The sequence below is a fragment of the Sarcophilus harrisii genome, chromosome 3 (genome assembly GCF_902635505.1).
Source record: "Sarcophilus harrisii chromosome 3, mSarHar1.11, whole genome shotgun sequence".
Lineage (NCBI taxonomy): Eukaryota > Metazoa > Chordata > Mammalia > Dasyuromorphia > Dasyuridae > Sarcophilus > Sarcophilus harrisii.
The window spans coordinates 76,689,707-76,710,676 of NC_045428.1; the positions used below are offsets into that span (position 1 = coordinate 76,689,707).

The window sequence follows — 20,970 nt, forward strand, 5'->3', positions numbered from 1 at the left end:
TTTAAAATATATTAAATTACATTGTGAACCCTGATATTCCAAAATCAAATTTAACAATAAACATAATAATGAGAACAGAGATATTTCTATAAAATAAATTCACAAAACAATCCAAAAACAATAGAGTAAGCAGCTCAAAACTTTAAATGTTAGCACAAAAAAACAATATTAAATTGACCTCCCAAAATGGCATAATGAAAAGGAAATTAGACATGTAAATAGGGTAAAATTGAATCCCAGCATTTTAAACTCATTAGTTACATAACACAGGCCAATTCACTTAACTTCTCCAAGATATATGTATATATACATATATATATATATATATGCTTAAATTGTATAATCATTTGTAACTAATTCCATTTATATTATGGAATTGTTATATAATTATACGTGTAGTATATTATTATGTAAAATATATACATGCTATTACTTAGTTGTTTTCAGTCATGTCTAACTCTTCATAACTCCACTGGAAGTTTTCCTGACAGATACTGAAGCAGTTTGCCATTTCCTTTTTCAGCTCATTTTACAAACTGAGGCCAACAGGATTAAGTGACTTGTCCAGGATCACATAGCTATTGAGTGTCTGAGACCAAATTTGAACTCAGAAAGAGGAAACTTCCTGACTCCAGGCCCAGCATCCTATTGAGCTATCTAGCTGCCCTATAATAGGTAATTAAGATTCAATAACATGGTTTCATATCAGGTAGAATAATAATTAAACTAACATGAATATATTGTTTTTAAAAGAGCTTCATAAATGTGGATTATTCTTTCTCCATTCTGACTTGTTGGAAGAAGTAAAATAATTTCTAAAAAATAATTTTAAAAGTAGACAGTGCATATTAAATTTAAAATTACATTAAATTAAAAGAGTTTATACAAATAAAACAAATATAGCCAAAATTAGAAAAAAAGAAAACTGGGGGGAAATTTTGTATATGGTTTCTCAGATAAAGATTTCATATTGCAACTATACAAAGAACTTTGTCAAATCTATAGGAACATGAGTCATTCCCCAATTGATAAATGGTCAAAGGATATGAACCAGAAATTTTCCAATGAAGAAAGCAAAAGAATTTACAGTCATAGGAAAAAAATGCTCTATATCATTTTTGATTAGAGAAATGCAAATTAAAACATATTATTTTACACCTATCAGATTGACTAAAATTATTGAAGAAGAAAGTGAAAAATGTTGGAGGGAATGAAGAAAAACTGGTATACTAATTCATTGTTTGTGGAATTTTGAATTGCTCTGACTATTTTGGAGAGCAATCTGGAATTATGCCCAAAGAGTTATTAAACTAAACTTTGATCCAACAATACCCACTACTAGATCTATTTCCAAAAGTGATTAGTGAAAAAGGAAAAGAACCTATATGTTCTAAAATGGAGATAGAAGTTCTCTTTGTAGTGGCAAAGAACTGGAAATTGCAGGAATTGTCCATCAATTAGGGAATGGCTAGACAAGTTGTGATATATGATTGGAATGGAATACTACTGTGCTATAAAAAACATAATCTCAATGATTTTTAGAAAAACACGGAAAGACTTGCACAAAATAATGAGAAGCAAAACAAGCAGAACCAAGAAGACAATGTATACAGCAACAACAATATTGTTTTTAAAATAACTGAGTGAATAAATTATTTTTACTATTATAAATACCAAATTAACTAGAAAGGACATATGAAGAAAAATGGTATCTGCATCCAGAGAAATAACTGATAAATAGATGTATGTATAGAATAATTGTACATATATGATATATATATATACCTATTTGTGTCTAATGGTGGCCATCTCTGGGAGGGGGGGGGGAAGAGGGTAGGGAAGAAAAAAAGAAAAAAAGAAAAAAGAAATTTACATGATAACTTTGTTGTATATTTAAAAGGAACAGCAAGTTATACATAGCAGTTTCATGTGCAATCATCTTTTTATTATGCTGTTATAGAATTTTTTTTATTTCACAAGTTGAAAATAAAACAAAGTTTGAAAAAAGGAGGCAGTGCAATGGAAGGAAAAGAAGGGACCAAAATGAGAATGGACAAGGACTGATTTTTGTCCTGGAATAATCAGGCTATTTCAGTAACTTGTACATAATAAATTCTATATTATGATAACAATTTCCATTTAGGCTTAACACTGAGGGTGATATGAAGATGACAAGGTTCTATTTCATAAGGAAAAATAAAATCGATAAAACCTAACATTCTTTTTAAAATTGATCTATTCTTCATTGATCTCCTGGTAGTTAAGAAAGGGAACAGATGAAAATTAGCTTGTAAAATTTGTTTTTAAATATTCACTTATATTTGGACTACTACTGTCTCAAAATAGGATTTTATTTCAATTCTAATTCCACCATACACGCGCGCATACACATTACCATTATCAAGATAATAAAGAATGGAATAGTAGCAGATAGAGGGGTTGTTTCTTAAGTCAGAAGAACTGAAATAGAATGAGGACCTGAGTTCAAATTTGACTTCAGATACTTAACACTTACTAGTTGGGTAAGCCTGGACAAATCATTCAACGCCAATTACCTTGCAATTCCCTATGCCTGTTATATATAAATAAAAACTAAGCAAAAAAATAAATTTTAAAATCCTATAGGGGCCTTATGATACAAGACTATTTAAGCCATCTCTATGATCAAAACATTAATTTTTATCAAAAATTATTTGGTGTATTACAAAGATGTACAAAAATTTAAGTGACAATCTTTGTCCAAAAGAAAAGACCTATAATAACCTCTCCTCATCCTCAGTGATTCCATTAATCTTTTTGTGGGAGGCATTTATATTCTACTCAGTAACCAGATGATTGGGGTAAATATCCAGTTTGGATATTTGGATATTATTTGGAATTTCTTGGAATTTGGAATTATTTCAGAATTGATTATGGGTCTCTTTTTACATGTAGTTCTGAACAAATTGAAATAATCACTTCCCCTACTCCAAGCTAAAGACTTGATAAATGAATTTAAATCCATTGTTTAAAGGTGGGAAATCTTGAATCCTTATCATAAAATACAGGGAGAACACTCAGATGAGAAACTAAATACTAGTTTAGATGATAGGATATCCTTAGAATACATCTAGTCAAACTGTCTATAAAATTATAAATCCCTGTGTTATCTTCCCTTTCCCCAATAAACCCAAAGTTGCCATCTGTAATTTAAATCTTACATTTGACACTTAATATCTGTGTGAGCCATGATTAAGAAATTTAATCTTTCTGGTTCTCAGTTTACTTATCTGTGAAATGAGGATAAAAATACCTTAATTTAGGTAAAAAAAAAAAAAAAAGAACAATATACATAACCCTAGTGAAAATCAAATGAGACAATGTACATATAGCACTCCAAAATTCAAAATACTACATATTAATAATAATGGCTAATTTTTATGAAGGGATATTGGATAAGTGATATTGAGTGATTGATTTCTTCACAGATGGCTACACAAAATGGCTTTAAAAGCAATTTAGGGAATTACATTGGACATTGGGAAAATTCTTTTGGCTAAAGCATTATTACAGGAACCTATGAAACCTTCCTTTTTAACGATTTTTGAGAATGGAAAATTTTTTTCTATAATGTTTTCAATTCAGTACTGTATAATAATAATAACAATGAGAAGGCCTTTTAAAGTTTTTTTCTATCCATTCAATGGCCTGAAATGTAGCAGAAGCATGGGGTTGGATATAAAAAGACTGACCTTGAAGTCCCAGCTCTGACACATACTAGCTTTATAATCTAAAAAAAGTCATTTTGCCTCTCTGAACCTTAGTCTTTCATCTATAAAGAGCAGATAAAAATGTTTGCCCCACCTACCTCCCAGGGTTCTTATGAGAATTAAATGGATGTTTTATAAACCTTAAAGTGTCATACAAGTATAATATAGGATGTGTTTGCTATGAATGACCAGCATTTCTAAATGAACTATCATGACTGTCATCCCAGTGTTTATGGAGATTTTCCCATAGGGGAAACAAATTCCCAGGTGTACAAGAAGGTTCATACAAAACAAATCACTCAGAAGCTTCTAACATAAAGTATTACCACAGTCTTTTCTTAAAAATACTATAAGCAATGCATTTGCAAAGATTAGCCATATATTCTTTCAGGCTTTGAGTTACAATATTTGCTTTAAGGAAGCATTATGTTTGAAAGAAATATTCAAATATCATTGTATGCTTGCATCTTTTGAAAAAAATTAACAGAAGTAATATGCTTTTTAAAGGCAGTCTATGCAGGAAAATTTGTGAATATGGTTTTCAAAATGGTACCCATATCCAAGTCTCTCTTTTAGAGATATCTCCATCTGGGGTTTTTCCCAATGTGAGGATGGCCCTGGTTCTCAACTACACAGCCACTATTCACTACTTTTTCCACTTGAAATGTTAAGGACAATCTGGGGGGGGGGGAGAGAGGGGAGGGGTGAAGAGGGAGGAAGAGGTACACCTACTATTTATCCCTATAGCCCCTGAATCCCAACTAGAATATTTACACATTTCACAAAATCAGTTACAGTGACCCCACTGATTCAAACATACAGCTTTCACTTAATAATAAAGTGAAACCAGAATAATTATAATATTTACTCAGTAATAGTTAAAAACAGAAATAATCATAACAGTTACCAAATAAGATCAAGAATAGTAAATAGTAAGCAAAATCAGGAATATTCAAAATCTCACAACCCACCCATAAATGTAAGTTATATTTTTTCTACCAATTCATACAGATTAAAGGTGGACACATCTGGCAAGAAGGAAGATGAGCAAGGTAACCCATATTCCTGGAGCAATTCACAATTCTAGACTGCATATTATGACATTCTTTGTGCCTTCAGGAGCAATCTGCACCACAAAAAGCTGATTCTCTGCTAATTGATCCTCTTTTGGTTCTCCTCTCCAGGTATGTAAAGCTACCCCAATCTACCCCCTAGCAGATGAAACAATCACCAGCTCACAGGGCACTGAAAAAAATATGGTTTTTAAAAAATTAAGCCAAAATATTTCAGCATTGCACCTGTTCAGCGATTCAATTCCCCTAAGTCTAAGTACTATGAAACTCCTTCAAATTGATTCTTTAGGCAATACAGACCAATTCTGACTAGCCAACTCTTCACTCAATAGAATTCTGCTTTTGACTTCAAGCAAAGAAAATTTCTTATTCAATAAGCCCAGCTATCAGTAAAAAAAAAAAAAAAACAGAGTTAATCTTTCTCTTTTCTTTTCCTCTCTCAAGCCAAAGAGAGCAGTAGAAAGTAATCAGGTAGCCCTCAGAAACTACCCCAAAGCTTCATATGTTCATACAGTTCTACACAACAGCAAAATTTGGCTCTTCTCTGGTGAACAGCTCAGAAAGTGAAAACATGTTACAAGATTTAAAAACAAACAAAAAACTTTTAAAAATCTCTTCTGTCAAACTAATGGGTCTTATTCATTCTGTCTGGTAAAGAGATGAATGATAAACATAAGACTGCAAGTAGCATGAAACTATAGCTTTCCATTTGGAAGGAACCTTAGTGGTCCATCTTTCTTATTTTAAGTATGAGGAAACTGAGGTCCAGGAAGATCAAGTGATTTGTGCATTATCACCCAGAGAATCAGTGGCAAGGTTGGAATTTGAATTCTATATCTCTGATCTCAAACCTAACAAACTTTTCGGTTTGAGCACAAGGATTCTTACATTAATTTCCTCCATTATCCTAACCCAAACTGAATTTTCAAAACAGAATTCTGGAGAATGAGACAGATTTGGAGACTCGAAGATTATCTAAATGCATCTCTCCTCTTTGGTGATGAGAAAACAGAAACCAAGAGAGAGAAAGGGGAATTAAATTCCTTGGTGGAAATTTTGGGACTAGAGTTAAATGTCTCTTCATCATCTTAACATTCCTCTTTGCTATTTAAAGATACATATTTAAGTGCAACACTCTAAGCAGGTTCTAAAGAAAACAGACTTACTGTGTTGTGGATTAACTCCAGTGGTTCTATCATATACATAAAAGTGTTATCTTCAAACATGCCGCTATAATGCAAGAAACAGAAAAGGAAAGGTTTGACAAATACTAACACAAAAAAACAATAAGAAATCTTCAACAAAATCAATCCCACAGCATCCATTTCTGCCAGAAAAATGAGGTACCAGTGGGAAATTACATCTATGCAGAAAATCTACATAAATTATTTTACATTGTGGTATCTCAAATTTAATCAACAAATAATGACTAAAAGCTTACAATGCCCAACAACACTCTGCTGATCACTGTAGGGACCCAAGATCCCTATTCTCCAGAAGTTTACAAAGAACTTAAGGTATAATTTTTTTTAATTCAAAGTATTAGAAGATTGTTCTCAAAGAGGGTCATTCAGGAGATTTAACAATTTGCACTTTATATGTTGTGAAGATGTATTGTAGGTTAATTTCTTATATAAATCCAAAATAAGTGACATTTGGGAAATTTGGCAGTGTCTTCAGGGGTGGGAATACTTTTGAGTCTAAAGAATAAACACCTAAAAACCAAATGGAAACATTTTTATTTATTATGATCCTGAGTTTTCATTAAACAATCAAAAACTAGGTTTAATTTCAGCCCACCCAAGAGTCCTTCTAAAGGCTGAAAAGGGACTTTTCCATCATGATAATCTCTGAAGTTACATTACAATTTGGAAAATGCTGACTAACTTCCTTCTAAAATGATGCCAGTGTCAAAGGAAGATTTGTGCTTACTGCAGTCCATTGCATGTTGACAATGCAGCTTTGGAGTCCTTGATGCCTCTGATATTTCCATGATAGTAGCAGTGTTCTCCACCCTAGGAAAAGCAGAAATCTTACAGTTATCAATAAAACTTCATGTATCAGGCTTCAGTCTGAATTTGTAATGGATGGAAAAAAAAAAAAAACTAGGTCAGTCATCTCAAATCCTCCTAATTGAAAAGAAAGTGGAAGCATGGACATAGGCAATCAAAATATACTTGTAACTCTCAGATATTATATGTGTAGTAATACTTCATTTGCCTCCTAAGTACACCATAGACAAATGCTAAATAAAACAGATTTATTGTGCTATGGATTAACTCCAGCGATTTTGTCACATGCTTAAAAGTTATCTGATATCAGGAAAGATGTCTCATGTTATTAAATGCTGTCGTTTCATGAGCCAGAACTTAATTTGCTGAAAATATTTATGCATTACATGTTTCATACATTGTTTTTTAAATCATCAATCAAAAAAATTCACCTACTGGACATATCCAAAAATATACTCTTCAATTTGTATTCTGATTCTCATCAGTGCCCTGCCTATTAGTAGGTAGCATTTTTCATCACGAATGCTTGTTTATTCTGTAGATCAGAGTTATTAAGTTTTTCAAATTTGTTTGTCTTCACAATATAATTGTTATGTAAATTGTTCTCCCAATTTGGCTCACACTACCTCCTGTATCAGTTCATACAAGTCTTCTCAGGTTCCTCTGAAATCATCCCCTTCATCACCTTACAATAAAATGTATCCCAACACTTTCTTATACCATAACTTGTTTATCTGTTCCTCAGTTGATAGGCATAATCTCAGTTTCCAATTCTTTGTTACCACAAAATAATCTACCCTAAGTAGTTTTGTATACAATAGATCCTTGACAGTCCAAGGTCATCTTAGTCTTTTTGGCTGCCATATTTGATTGCTGATATATATTTATTTTGTAGTCCACAAAACCTCTCAAATCCTTTTCAGAACAAAATGCCATCTAGTCATGCTTCCTGCATTCACCCGACCTTTCCAGTATAATTCAATAATATAGTAATTAAGGGATTTTCTGGATTTTAGTATGAAGGTTCTTTTTTCTACTTTTGAACTGAGTTTCAGCTTTTCCATTTAGGATTAGTAAGAAAATGCCATCCTGCAGTTATCGGATATAAATGTTTCTTCCATGAATCAAAGCATGGGGCAATCTGAATGGCATTATTTATTAGCTCCTTTTAGAATTTAATGGAAGACAAAAATGTCACATATCCCAGGAAAACTCCCTTGACACAATTTTGAGGGATCCTGGATATCAAATGAGACTTGAAGGTAGCCAGCAAATCCTTTATACACATTATCATTCCCCAGGTTACCCTAAATCATGCAGTTACATTAAGTACATTAAGCAATCCAGCATATTCCAACTTGATACTAGAAGAATTATTGAGTTTTATGTCTATTTTTAAATCTAGTTACAAAAAAAAAAATGTAGTACCAGAAGAGTGCTTGCTGGCAATTTTTCAGACCTATGTCTAGTTTTAAAAATACCATGAGCAAATGCCTTCTTGCTGTATTTCTTAGATATCAAATAAAGTCTGAGACAGAAAAAGAAATCACTTTAGGTTGTAAGAGCAAGAACAGTAGACATATAAAAGCAGGAGATAGCCAAATGTTAAAAGGTAAATATTGATACAAAAACATTACATACATATATAGATATAGATATACATGGTATATATAGATAGAATGATCACTTTTCTTCATCACAATTCAAAATTAGCATTTTGTGAATTTGAATTGTCAACAAAAAAAAGAAATTTCTCCAATTCTCTCACCAGAGTTCTCCCAGAAAAAGCAATATTTAAACAACAAATCATGTGCAAAAAAGGTTACCTGTTCACTACACAGAGTCAGTATCCCAGTATCCCCTTTTACACTATCTAATTGAAACAACTGGGTAAAGTCACTATCAAACTCCTCATTGAGAAATCCTATAGCTTTTTTTCTCTCCTCTCAGTTCTCTGAAGCAATTAACATTGTTGACTATCCCTCCCCCTCAGTAATTCTTTCCTTCGCTAACTTCCACAACACTGCATTCCCCTGGTACTTTTTCTACATTTCTAACTATTCTTATTGGTTTCCTTTTCTGTTTGTTCCTCCCATTTCTTGGTTGAGATATATCCCACAATCCTATCTTTGAGTTTCTTCTGTTTACTCTACACTTGCTTCTTTGATTATTTTATCCACGATTCTAGCTTCTATTTCCATCTCTACATAGATGACTTCCAAAGCTAGATCTGCAGCTCATCTTCTACTTAGAAAGTAAGTCCTTTATTTCCCTCTACCTACTAGATATCTCCACCTATATATATCCAAGCCTCCTCACCTTCTCAGATCTTCTCAAAAGACTTCTCAGTTCAAATCACCATCATAACTCTATTTCCATCATTGTACCAGTCCTTTAGACACATAACCTTGAAATCATTATCATTTTATTAATAAAGCCCTACATACCAATTTTAAATGAACTGTAGCTCCATGAAGTTTAGATCTGAAAGAATATGACGAAAATAGACATCAAACAATCTTCATATCTAGAATGTCCAGGGTTCAGGTCTTGCCTCAGCAAATCATTTAATTTCTCTGTGACTCAGACAATTCTCTAAGACATATGCTAATTGCTAAACAAGTATCTTCCTACATAGATTGATGGAATTTTCTCCCCAGTTCACAAGTCTAATCCAAAAGTAATTTTTAAAATAAAGTTTTATGTTAGTAGGCACTTATTAAATATTTACTGAATGTTGAATAAATGACATTCCAATAACTCAGTCTTGTAAACTGACAGATTATGCCTGATTGTTTTTTTTAATATTAGATTCTTTTTAATTTTTTAAGAATTTTTAGAAATTTTTAATATTAGATGATTGACAAAGCAATACTTTTTTAAATTATGTATTGGGAATATTATCTGCCTAAACTTGAACCTTGCAGAGATTAAGTGAAAGTGTCTTAAAAGTGAGGAACTTGAGACCCTCAGTCTCACCATTGAACCTCATTAAATTCAATGAGAAAAAAATGTTCTTGAAGTAGTTTAATTGATAATGTGTTAGGACAGTTTGGCTGTACCAGTGCTATATAAATTCTTAATGTCTCATCTAAAATGTACTATTCAGCTCAAAATAGCTTTGCTAAGAGCCAGTGTCATCTGCCTCCTAGATTTCATAATGACATCATTTTTTAACCCTTGGTTTCTTTTCATAACCTGAGATGTATTCAAAGATGTATTCAGCACTTTATGGCTGGCACATCCCTATATGTACTTTCTCTTTAGATCTTCACAACTACCCTGTGAAGTGGGTGCTATTAATATCCCCATTTTACAGATGAGGAAACTGAAACAGACAGGGGTTAAGTGGCTTGCCCAAATTAACACAGCTAGCAAGACCCACATCTTTCTGACTTCAAGTCTAGCACTCTTAATCCTGCAACACTTACTTCCTTCAAATATTGATTTGAACCTGTGACTTCAGAATTGAAGAACTAAAAAAAATGTACCTGATATATTAGGTCAATCTATAAAGACAATGAAAATTCTACCTTTAATAAGAAGCCTTCCTTAACCCTCTTCATTCCAGTATTTTCCTCTCTGTTAATTATGTCCTGTTTTTCCTATATATAGCTTCTTTTGTATATATTTGTTTGCATGTTGATCCTTTGTAAGCCCTTTGGAGGCAGAGATTTTTGCTTCTTTTATGTAACCCTAGAGCTTAGCACAGCACATGGTACATAGTAAGTGCTTAATAGATATTGATTGATTGATTGATGAATCAATTGAACTAGGTTTAATCTGGATAGGTCATTATTAAATGCTTTTCTAATATTTATAGCAGTTTATTAATTTAGTCTGTGAGGAAAACAAGCTTTTTTCAACAGAGGGTAAGTGGCCCAAAGGGGGAAATTTTAATCAAGAGCCACATGCAAGAAAAACCCAATTTAATTGAGTTTTGTATGAAAAAACTTTCCATTCAGCCACTTTTTAAATTAATAATCAAGAACATAAAATATTAAGTTATAAAAAAGAATAAACTTTAAACTCATAGTTATTAAGGGGCAGTGAAAAAACACAAAGAAAAGAGAGATGAGCAAGATAAGAAAAAGATTAAAACTTGCTACCAAAAAAAAATCAGAAGACAAAGGAGGGAGAGAATGCCAATCCAGACCTTGCTCATACCCCTACCTACACATTAAATAAAGCTTCTCATTTATGTAGTGTAACACTTTAGGCCAAGAAAGGTTAAGTAACTTTATTGATCACACAATAATAAAAATGATCAAAGCTGAGATTTGAATCCAGGCCACCTAACTCCAAATCTAGTATTTTCACATTTCAGTCATATCCGACTCTTCACGACCCCATTTGGAGTTTTCTTGGCAAAGATATTAGAATCATTTGCAATCTCCTTTTCCAGTTCACTTTTTTTTTTCACATGAGAAAAATGAACAGAGTTAATTGACTCGTCCAAGGTCATATCACTAGGAAGTGACTGAGGTCGGAAGATGAGGCTTCCTGACTCAAGGTCTGCCACTCTACCCACTGCAGCATACATATCAGCAAACCTAGTTTGCCTTGATGGTCTAACATCAACTATTATTGTCATTCTACCAGCTCCCTCTCCCTCCACTCACAAAAACGTCCTGAAGAAAATTCTAACAATTGTCCCTATTTCTCTTAAGAGTTTTCTGAGGGCAGTGCTGAGAAGAGAATATCTAAAACATCTTTTCTTTCTTTTTTGCTGAGGCAATTGGGGTTAAGTGACATGCCCAAGGTTACATAGCTAGGACATGTTAAGTGTCTGAATTCAGATTTGAACTCAGGTCCACCTGACTTCAGGGCTGGTGTCCTATCCACTGTACCACCTAGCTGCCCATAGAACATCTTGATTTGGCTAAGAGATCCTCTTCTCAGAAATGAATTTCTGCTTAAAGCAGATACCCAGATTGGGCTCTATAGGGTGAGAAGAGAAAGCTTCATCTAAACCTGAATGTGGAAAACTGGTATGTAAGGACTGACACTTAGAAGAGGAGTCTTCAAACTGAATTGGAGAATAATAAGGACCCAGAGAGGACTATTAAATAAACTTTAAACGAGTCAAGCTAATGTAATAACCTGGGATCACCCTATAATTTTCTCAACATGAATACTTCAGTAAAGACTAGCTATGTCCTTGAAATGACATTTTTCTCAGCTACAATGGACAGAATAAGCAAAAGGATAATGGGAGAAGGGGCAGGAACTCAAGTGTAAAATATCATACTATCTAAGATTCCAAACTATAGAATTCCCACCTTTTCTAATCCCCAGAAGATGACTTCCTCATATTAACAAAGGCAAATAATTCCTTTTTACCTAAAAGCTACCTTTGAAATATACTGTTTTGTCATAATTGGCATCTTTTTCACTTTCCACCATGCACACACTTAAAATAGAAACGATTCTTAATTTGTTGCCCTTACTTATGAGGGAGGAGATGGCTGGCAGATACTTAATTTTAGAAAACCTCCCACAGACCAGATGAACATAAGCCAAAGACTATACAACCTATAAGGTACAACATTCCCTTCTCTGGTTTGAAATATTTATGTTTTACATATTTTTGAATAAGACATCTGTCTTCTGATGGTATTACATTTCTTACAAGCTTGTTCCTATAATAACAATAATAATAATCTCATTATCTAAGATTTTAAAAATTTCCAAAGTTCTATGAACAGTATAGTAGTATTAACAATTAATGTATATGTAACACATTAAAAAGGCACTTTACATATATTAACTCATTTAATATTCACAACACCTGGGTAGAAGCATACCAATGCTATTGATGAAGCTAAAAATTGGCCCAGCTATGCTGGAAAGCATTTTGGAACTATGCCTCCCCAAAATCATTAAACTGTTCATATTCATACCCTTAAACTCAGTGATAATATTATTAGGTTTAAACATCAAAAAGATCCAAAAAGAAGAAGAAAAGGATCCATATGTACAAAAATATTTATAGCAAATTTTTGCTATAATAAAAAACTAGAAACAAAAAGAACATTGATTAAAGAATTCCATATGAATATCATCAAAAGAGAAAAATTCAGAAAAAACTTGAAAATATTGTATAATGTGATACAGAAAAAGTAAACATAACCAAGAAAATAATTTATATAATAACTACAACATTGAAAAGGAAAAAAAATTAGAAAGATTTAAGAAAATTAGATAATATGGTGGCTAGAATTCTAGACCTTAATTCAGGAAGACCCTAATTCAAACATTGTCTCAAACATTTACTGTCTAAGCGTATCACATAACCTCCACCTACCTCAATCTTTCCATTTTAAAATGGATGTAATAGCTGCTGCCTCACATGGTGGTTGTGAGGATTAGATAGCACATAAAACAATTTGTAAACCTTGAAGAGCTATGCAAATTCTAGTGATTACTATTTCATTAGTAAGAATTAATTACTCTTATCAATACAATAAGCAGACATCAATCCAAAAGATTGATGATAAGTCATGTTTCCTATATCATGATAGAGAAATGATGAATTAGAGGGGCAGGATGAGATACAACCAATGTATGGTTTGGTTTTGTTTGATTATATTTATTTGTCACAATGAAAAGCATTTTTTTGTTTTTGCTTGAGGAAAGATTTTTAGTGATGTCAAAAAAAAGTATCTACATAAGTGGGACAGTATTAGAGCTACTTTGTTGAATTGCTTTTTTAAAAAACATGTTCATAATTAAGATTAATGGCTTCATGAATAATTCTCTTTTTCTGTACTTTATATGAAAATTCTCATTTTTGTTCATGTCTATAAAGATTGTGATAAAGAGAAATAAAACAAAAAATATTTTTGAAACCAATTCTATACGGTAGGTATAATTTATGTTCCCCCTTTTACAGAAAAAACTAAGGTTCCAAAGGAGCAAATGAATTCATGTCTGACATGGGATCTGAATCCAAGTTTTCTAATTCCATATCTAACACACATTTCCTGTCCTTTGATCTTAATACTTCAAAACAAATATATGAGTAGTGTTCCAATTATTATTCTCATTTTATATTGAGGAATCTGTTTACAGACATCTTCCTACTTTTTCTATCATTTTGGCACTTGGCTCACAGGTTTTCTCTCCAACCACAACTTGCTGTCCTACTCATGGAGGACATCAATATTCATGTTGATGCCCCTACAAAATCCTGACCACATAATTCTCTAATCCACCAATGACTTTCCCTTTCACCACACTTCAGCCACTTGATAATACAGTCAAACTTGCGGCTTTACTATCTCTAAGAACTTCACGATCTGTAAGAAATCTACAGCTGTAGAAACTACAGCTAAGTAGAACAGTGGATAGAGAGAGCTCTGGGCCTGAAGTCACAAAAATCTAAATTCAAATTTGACCTCAAATACTTACACGCTATGTGAATCTGGACATTTCATTTCCCTCTGCCTTGATTTCCACATCTGCAAAGTGAAGATAATAATAGCACCTCCCACCAAGGACTGCTATGGGGATAAAATGCAATTAATATTTCAAACCTAAAAGTGATAATGCAAGTGATGTTATTATTATGAGTCTAGTTATTATTATCTAAGATCTTTAAATTTTCATTCTATGACAATGTCCTAACCTTCCACCTCTTACTCTCTCATTTACCCTAAATTTCTTATTTATCCTTAACAGGATTTCTAGTTCTTTGGCTCCTCCTTTTTCTCCCAACCTGTCTCCCTCCTATAACTTCATTTGTCTCTATTTTCAGTCTTGATTCTATGGCCTGCCACTTTAATGATTCTCTAGCTTCCAATTTAGAATCCTTCACTCCTTTAACCTTTCACAGTTCCTAACCTGCAATTCTTCATTCCTGGATAACCTCCACTGTCCAATTTTTCTGTTCCTACATCTAGGCTTTTAGGAATCACTGGAAAAACACAAAGTCAAGCTGATTTCACCCCCTAAAAATTTATGGTACATTAACTTAATTGGTAACTCACTGCTGCTACTTTAAACCTATTTTCTACATTTCATTCTCTGATTAAATAATGTTTGTTTAATTGGAATTTTATTGGATAATATAAAATAAAATATTTTTCATAATATATAAAATTTTCAGTCTTACTCTCTCTGACTGAACTAAGAACAAGGAAAAGAGAAAACTAAATTGATTGAATATTTTCTAATTACTGAATCTGAAAAATAAAAATCAAGACTATTTTCAATAATATCCTCTTGTTAGCTTATTTATATTATCTTTACAATAAGTTATATGCCAATATCAAGTTATAATATTGGTAGACTCCTCCATAATATCTAGAAATAGCCATCAGAATTAATTGGGTACTTACTATCTGTTATGTTAGATATGTGCTGTTTAAGAATCTTATAGGGTTGGGGAGATAGGATCAATCTATATAAGATAGTTAGTGAGCAATGCAAAACTATAAATAGCTTAATATATGACTGCCACAAATGAAATAGAAATTCAAAGATGAGAAAAATCACTAAGAGTAGATGGGAATGGTTTTGAGGAAGATGAACTTTTAATTGGGCCTTATAGAATAACCAAGACTTTCTAGGATAGAGAGTTTTGTAAGTGGGTGGGGGATAACATGAGAAAATCACAAGTGTTGGTACCATTTAGCTTCTGACTTAGTAGCTACAACAACTCAAGAAATAAATAAAAATTAAAAACAGCCTTTAATTTTATACAGATTCTACTAGTAGCACAGTGACAGTGGAAGAACAGTAAAAAAGGAAGCACAGAGTTCTATGAATCAAAGAATCATTAGACCATAATACCAATTTAATTTCTGATATTTACTGTGTAAAAAGCAATCCCTGCCCAATGAGTTAATATACTAGTAGAGAAAATGAGCAACATCTACAGAAAAAATTAAATTGATTCAGAATTTTTAAGTTTATGAAATGGGATGATACTTCTTTGGTTCTCCTTGGCAATATATATAATAGAATTAGTGGAACTGATAAGAAAGTGCATCATTTCTTGAGTTATTAAGTCACTGCAACCTACAGTAGCCACAATGAGCAAAAATAAAATGCCTATGAAGATGTCAGTAGCTGACACAGCCACATCTTCTGCAGCTGGTAAAACTGTCAAGTGCTTCACAAAATTTCTCAAGATGCTCCAAATGAAAGTGACATACCCTTTGATACTCATGACTTTGATACAAAGTTAGACACAGAAGACAATGATAAAAACTAGATTGGAAAATGAGGATTGTGATCAAAAAATGAAATAAACCAATCCCTTATAAAACTGAACTTTAGAAATACACTATTGAGACTGAGGAGTCACAGTGTGCCAAAAATTAGTTTGAACAGCTTCAAATTCTTCTAGGTATTCAATGACTACAGGAAATAAAGCATTTTTTAAGTGTTTGCTATGCAGTCACTGTGCCAAGAGCTGAGAAGACAAATACAAGCAAAAAGAATGATAGTTCCTGCCCTCAAAGTGCTTACATTGTAATGGGGTGATACAGATAAGGGAATTAGAATTTGGCAGAGTTATGAACTGAGCCAAATTTAAAGTTAACGTGGTATGGGAATTTCCTCAAAGGGAGATTCCAAAAATTTATCATTCAGGCAAGGCAAGTTGGGCAGAGACATTAACTGTGTGAGGACACTGGGGTAATCTTGAAGAAGTGAACTGGGTAAATGCAAGGGGAAAACAATGGCAGAAGACATTGGACCACATAAAAAGACATTTCCTATGGATGAGAGGACTGAGTTATTTCAACAAAATTTCATGAGAGGTCTTAGGACCATCAGATAACCTGATGGTAGGAAGCATTGTTCCAGGATTTAATTCTTATGTTCTATATAATTAGTAAGCCTTTAGGGATATTATAACAAAAAAGGGTAAGATAAGTCTTTTCCTAGAGAGTTCTTAATAGCATCATCCAAATATGTGACTTAAACTGAAGGCACTGATCAAAGTGTACAAGATGGCAGTACAGCATAAGATGACACTGTATTCAAAGAATAGGGCCATATTTATGACAGAATATAGCAGTGGTTCTCAAACTTTTGTTCTTAGTATCTTCATGTTGTTAAAAAAAACTATATCGAGGATCTGTTCAAAGAGTTTTTGTTCACATGGGTTATATTTATAATTATTTACTATATTAGAAATAAAAAATAATTTTAAATTTGTAGACCCTCTGAAAGGGTTTCAGAGACCCCAACAATTCTTTGGACTACACTTTGAGGACTACTGGAATATAGCTTTATTCCCACTCTAGGACAGGAGAGTCAGTAGGAACACGGACTCTCACAGCTGAAGGAACCTTAGAGAGCACCTAGTCCAACCCATCTCTGAACAAGCATGAATTTCTACAATTTCCAAATTCTTTTGAACCATTTTGTCTGCTAGCAAAACAAGGAGATATATACTAACCTAAGACCTTTAAGGTTTCATAAATAATGTCCTACATAAAATCTAAATGGAAGACATTCTTTTACCAGTCCTTCAGATATTCCTATTTGTGATTGACATTAGATCAACTGCATCAAATCTGGCAGAATTGCAAGAACTCCTCAATAAAACCCATGCTCACTGGAAAAATAAAGTTGATTAAAGAGGCATAGTGTAGAAATTAGAAGGCACAGAGGGGATAAAGAGGTGCCCTTATTGTCAGGAGGCTTGGTTTCAGGTTCTATTTTGAACAGATAGTGGCTATGTGACCATAAGTAAGCACCTTCTCAGCACTCTAGGCAATCTCTATGACTAGAAATTATAGCACAGTTAACTATCTATATTGATGGCAAGAGTTTATTCTCTATATGGATGGGAAGTATAACCATAATTATGGTCCTCCTAAAAAGTATCAATATACAAAAATATAGAGATTTGTAAAATAATTGCCTAACTACATAAGAAATTCTTGACCCTCATATAATGTTATGTATCCACACTGTATCTCCCCAGGGAAGTTTCTTCCATATTTATTTAATTTAATGATCTGTTATTTGATTACTTGTTTTGCAATCTACCCTACTCTGTATTTACATTATTGATAGAAATCCTTTGAAATCATTAAAAAAAACCAACTTTTCATTGGAATTTTCCAAAGTATAGCATGGTGCTTGGTACATAGTAGGCACTTAATGTTTATTTACATGAATTGAATTTGTAAAACTAGACAAACATCTGAGAGTGAGTTGGACCCGTCCTGACAGGGGGTCAGAGGCCAGGTAAAGACTGGCTATAGACATGCTAGTAAAAACTAGACTAATTTTCTTTAAAATACAATAATTTTGTTTGAAGAGAATTCCCACAAAATCAGAAACACATTCACAATGTAAACTATATTTTAAAAACAAATTTCAAAGACAAATATTAAATAATTTTGGATTGTCAATATCTTTGAATCTATTTTGTGTGAATAATCAGGAAATGAACTAAGTACCTGTAATCCCTTCTGCAGAGGGAACAAGAAGAGTGTTGAGATTGTTGGATCACTTGGAATTCAGAAGTTCTGAATTTCAGTATGATGAAGGCCAAATAGATATTCTCAATGTCTGGAAGCACTATGAAGGCCCCAGAAGCAAAGGGCTATCAGATTGCCTGAAGAATAGCAAACTTCTGCTTTCTAGAAAAACAAAGATTAAACTTCCCATGCCAACCTCTAGCTAGGAGACAGAGGGAAGTCCCATCTAAAAGAAAAATCTGACTGCATATTTCAAATATTTCATAACTTTGAAGGAAATATACATCCAAAGTATAAAGGATTGCTTAACTTCTTCATAATTTCATGGTAGCACACATCTGGTATAGTGCCACTTCAGCATTTGTTACAACAGCATTTCAGGCAATATTTATTTATTTGTTTTAATCATTGTTATGGGAGGAGGGAGGGAGAGACAGAGATAGAGAGAAAGAGACAGAGAAGGAAAGAGAACAAGACAACGAGGAAAAAGAGGAAGAAAAGAAGGAAGAAAAACAACAACAAGAAGAAGAACAAGAACAAAAAGAAGAACAACAACAATGAGGAGGAAGAGGAGAAAAAAAGAGAGAAAGGAGAGACAGAGACAGACAGAGATAAAGACAGAGAGAGACCACTCATACAAAGATCCCAACCATGTAAGAGGTAAGGATGATAATCTTTATGAGTGTTTAGCTCAAATGTCAGAAACAGGAATAAAGCATTAAATGAAAAACTCAGCTTGAACCAAACAGGCTACTAAAGATGGCTTGTTGCCAATCAGAAAATCCTTTGTTTCAATGAGTAGCCACCTTCCAAAGTTTTCTTGATGATAAATTTTCCTTTTTGTGGACTCAGATGACTGCTAGAGTCCAACTAGCTCCTGTGTTCTCAAATCAATTGACTCAGAAATTCTCCACGAAATTTGGATCCAGTTACTGCAGCATACCAAGGTGGCCAGACCATTTGCTGAGTCTATAGAGTTTCTGTGCAATCCTTTCTACTCAAGACTCATGATTCAGCAACCGCAGTGCTCACTGCTGCTGGCACAGTAGAGGGAAAGAGACTCTGGTTTGGAGAATTGCCACGGACTGCTATCTTGCCTGGTTTAGCATTTCTGCTCACGTTCCATCGTGTTAACTTTTAAGAAGGCTAAACAAAACCCAAGACTTCCAAGGCAACTTCTTTTTTACCTCCCAATGAGAAAAAGGAAAAACTACAATGTAATACATGAGTATCTGTCACTTATACATTAAGTTTAAATTCCAACCACCCATGGCAAATTTCAAAAATCTGTTCCTAACTATAAAGTAAAGGATCTTCATTGGACATTCGGGTATTCAGTGGAAGGCAGGAATTACTTGTACATTATTTAGAACATACAAATTGATGAAATCTCAAGTCAGTGAATTAGGGAATTCACAATGTATAAAATTCCTCTGTTGATCCAGATTATGCAATTTATAGCTGTGTCCATGGTCACACAGTTAGGGTACATCAAAGGCAACACTTGAACCCGGTCTCCCTGACTCCAAGGGATATAAGACATTATTCACTTGTTATGCTCAGATGCTTTTCCTCAATCAGTACATTGGAAAGACAATTGTAGAATATAATGAAATCTTACTAATGAGGACTCAATTTATTTCTAAAGTTTTCATCATTCAGCCTGATTTAGCTAAAATTTACTTCAAATCACCTTCAAAGTGTTTAATCAAATTAGGGATTAATTAATACTTCCAGTGCTTGGTTAATCCATTTAGACAATGCATAAAAGACATCCTCTCTCTAATCTCTATACCTTTGCCCATGCTGTCTCTCATACTTGAAATACATCTCAACATCACCTCAGCCTCTCAGAATCCCTAGCTGCCTCCAGAATTCTACTCAAATACTAACTACACAAGATTTTTCTTAATCTTCTAGGTTCTCAGTGCTCTTCTGGCATCCCTAAAAATTACTTGTATTTATTTGTGTGTTAATTACTAATATATGCTTTTATATATACTTATACATATATATAACTTAATTGGATTTCCAATAGATTTCCTCCCAAATCATGAAAAGGATTTTGTTTGTTCTTTGTATATATTTGATTTTCTTTTTCTGTTTGAATGATGTTCTCTGAGTTGAATGTAAACAACTTAAAGACAGGGACAGTTTATTTCTGTTTGTGTATCCCTAGTACCTGGTACATTTAATTGCATTGAACACACTATTTTAAGAACTTCTGTACATGACTGGGACAAAAATTGATTTTAGTCATTGCAAATTCTTACCTAATTAATTAGGCTTAAACAAGATTTCTACTTGGAAGTCATTACCAATTAATTTAAGTTACCTGATGAGAAGAAAACCATAGACCTTTACAAAACAACAACAATAACACTGCAATGCAGTCTTTTCATTGATTCAGACTAGTTTTCTCTAAATTCCATCAAATTACCGAGATATTACGGTACAAAGGCTGGAAGAGAGATCTTAATGGTCCTCAGCTAGAAAAGCCCTTAAGGGGAAGATGTGATCTAACTTTGTGCCTTTCTGCAGCTGAATGCCTGACCTGTGTCACATAAATGAGGAAAGTGTTAGGAGCACTAGATTAGTGGTTATCATTTCTTACTTCTTCCTGATCTCTTCTCTTTCTCCTCCTTTCCTTAACCTCTATTTTCCCACTTCCTTGTTTCCTTTTGTTCCC

At 33.2% G+C, this 20,970-nt stretch overlaps 1 protein-coding gene across 3 annotated transcripts in view; it reads right to left on the reverse strand.

The window, feature by feature from the left end:
* Positions 1 to 20,970, reverse strand: part of ADAM23 (ADAM metallopeptidase domain 23) — a 214,023-nt gene that overhangs the window by 95,312 nt on the left and 97,741 nt on the right. For all 3 annotated transcript variants that reach the window (XM_031958212.1, XM_031958213.1, XM_031958211.1), the window contains exons 5-6: positions 6,755 to 6,837; positions 5,989 to 6,052 (exon numbers count right to left, since the gene is read on the reverse strand). In XM_031958212.1, coding sequence (XP_031814072.1) covers positions 5,989 to 6,052; positions 6,755 to 6,837 — 147 coding nt within the window. The remainder of the gene's footprint in view (positions 1 to 5,988; positions 6,053 to 6,754; positions 6,838 to 20,970) is intronic.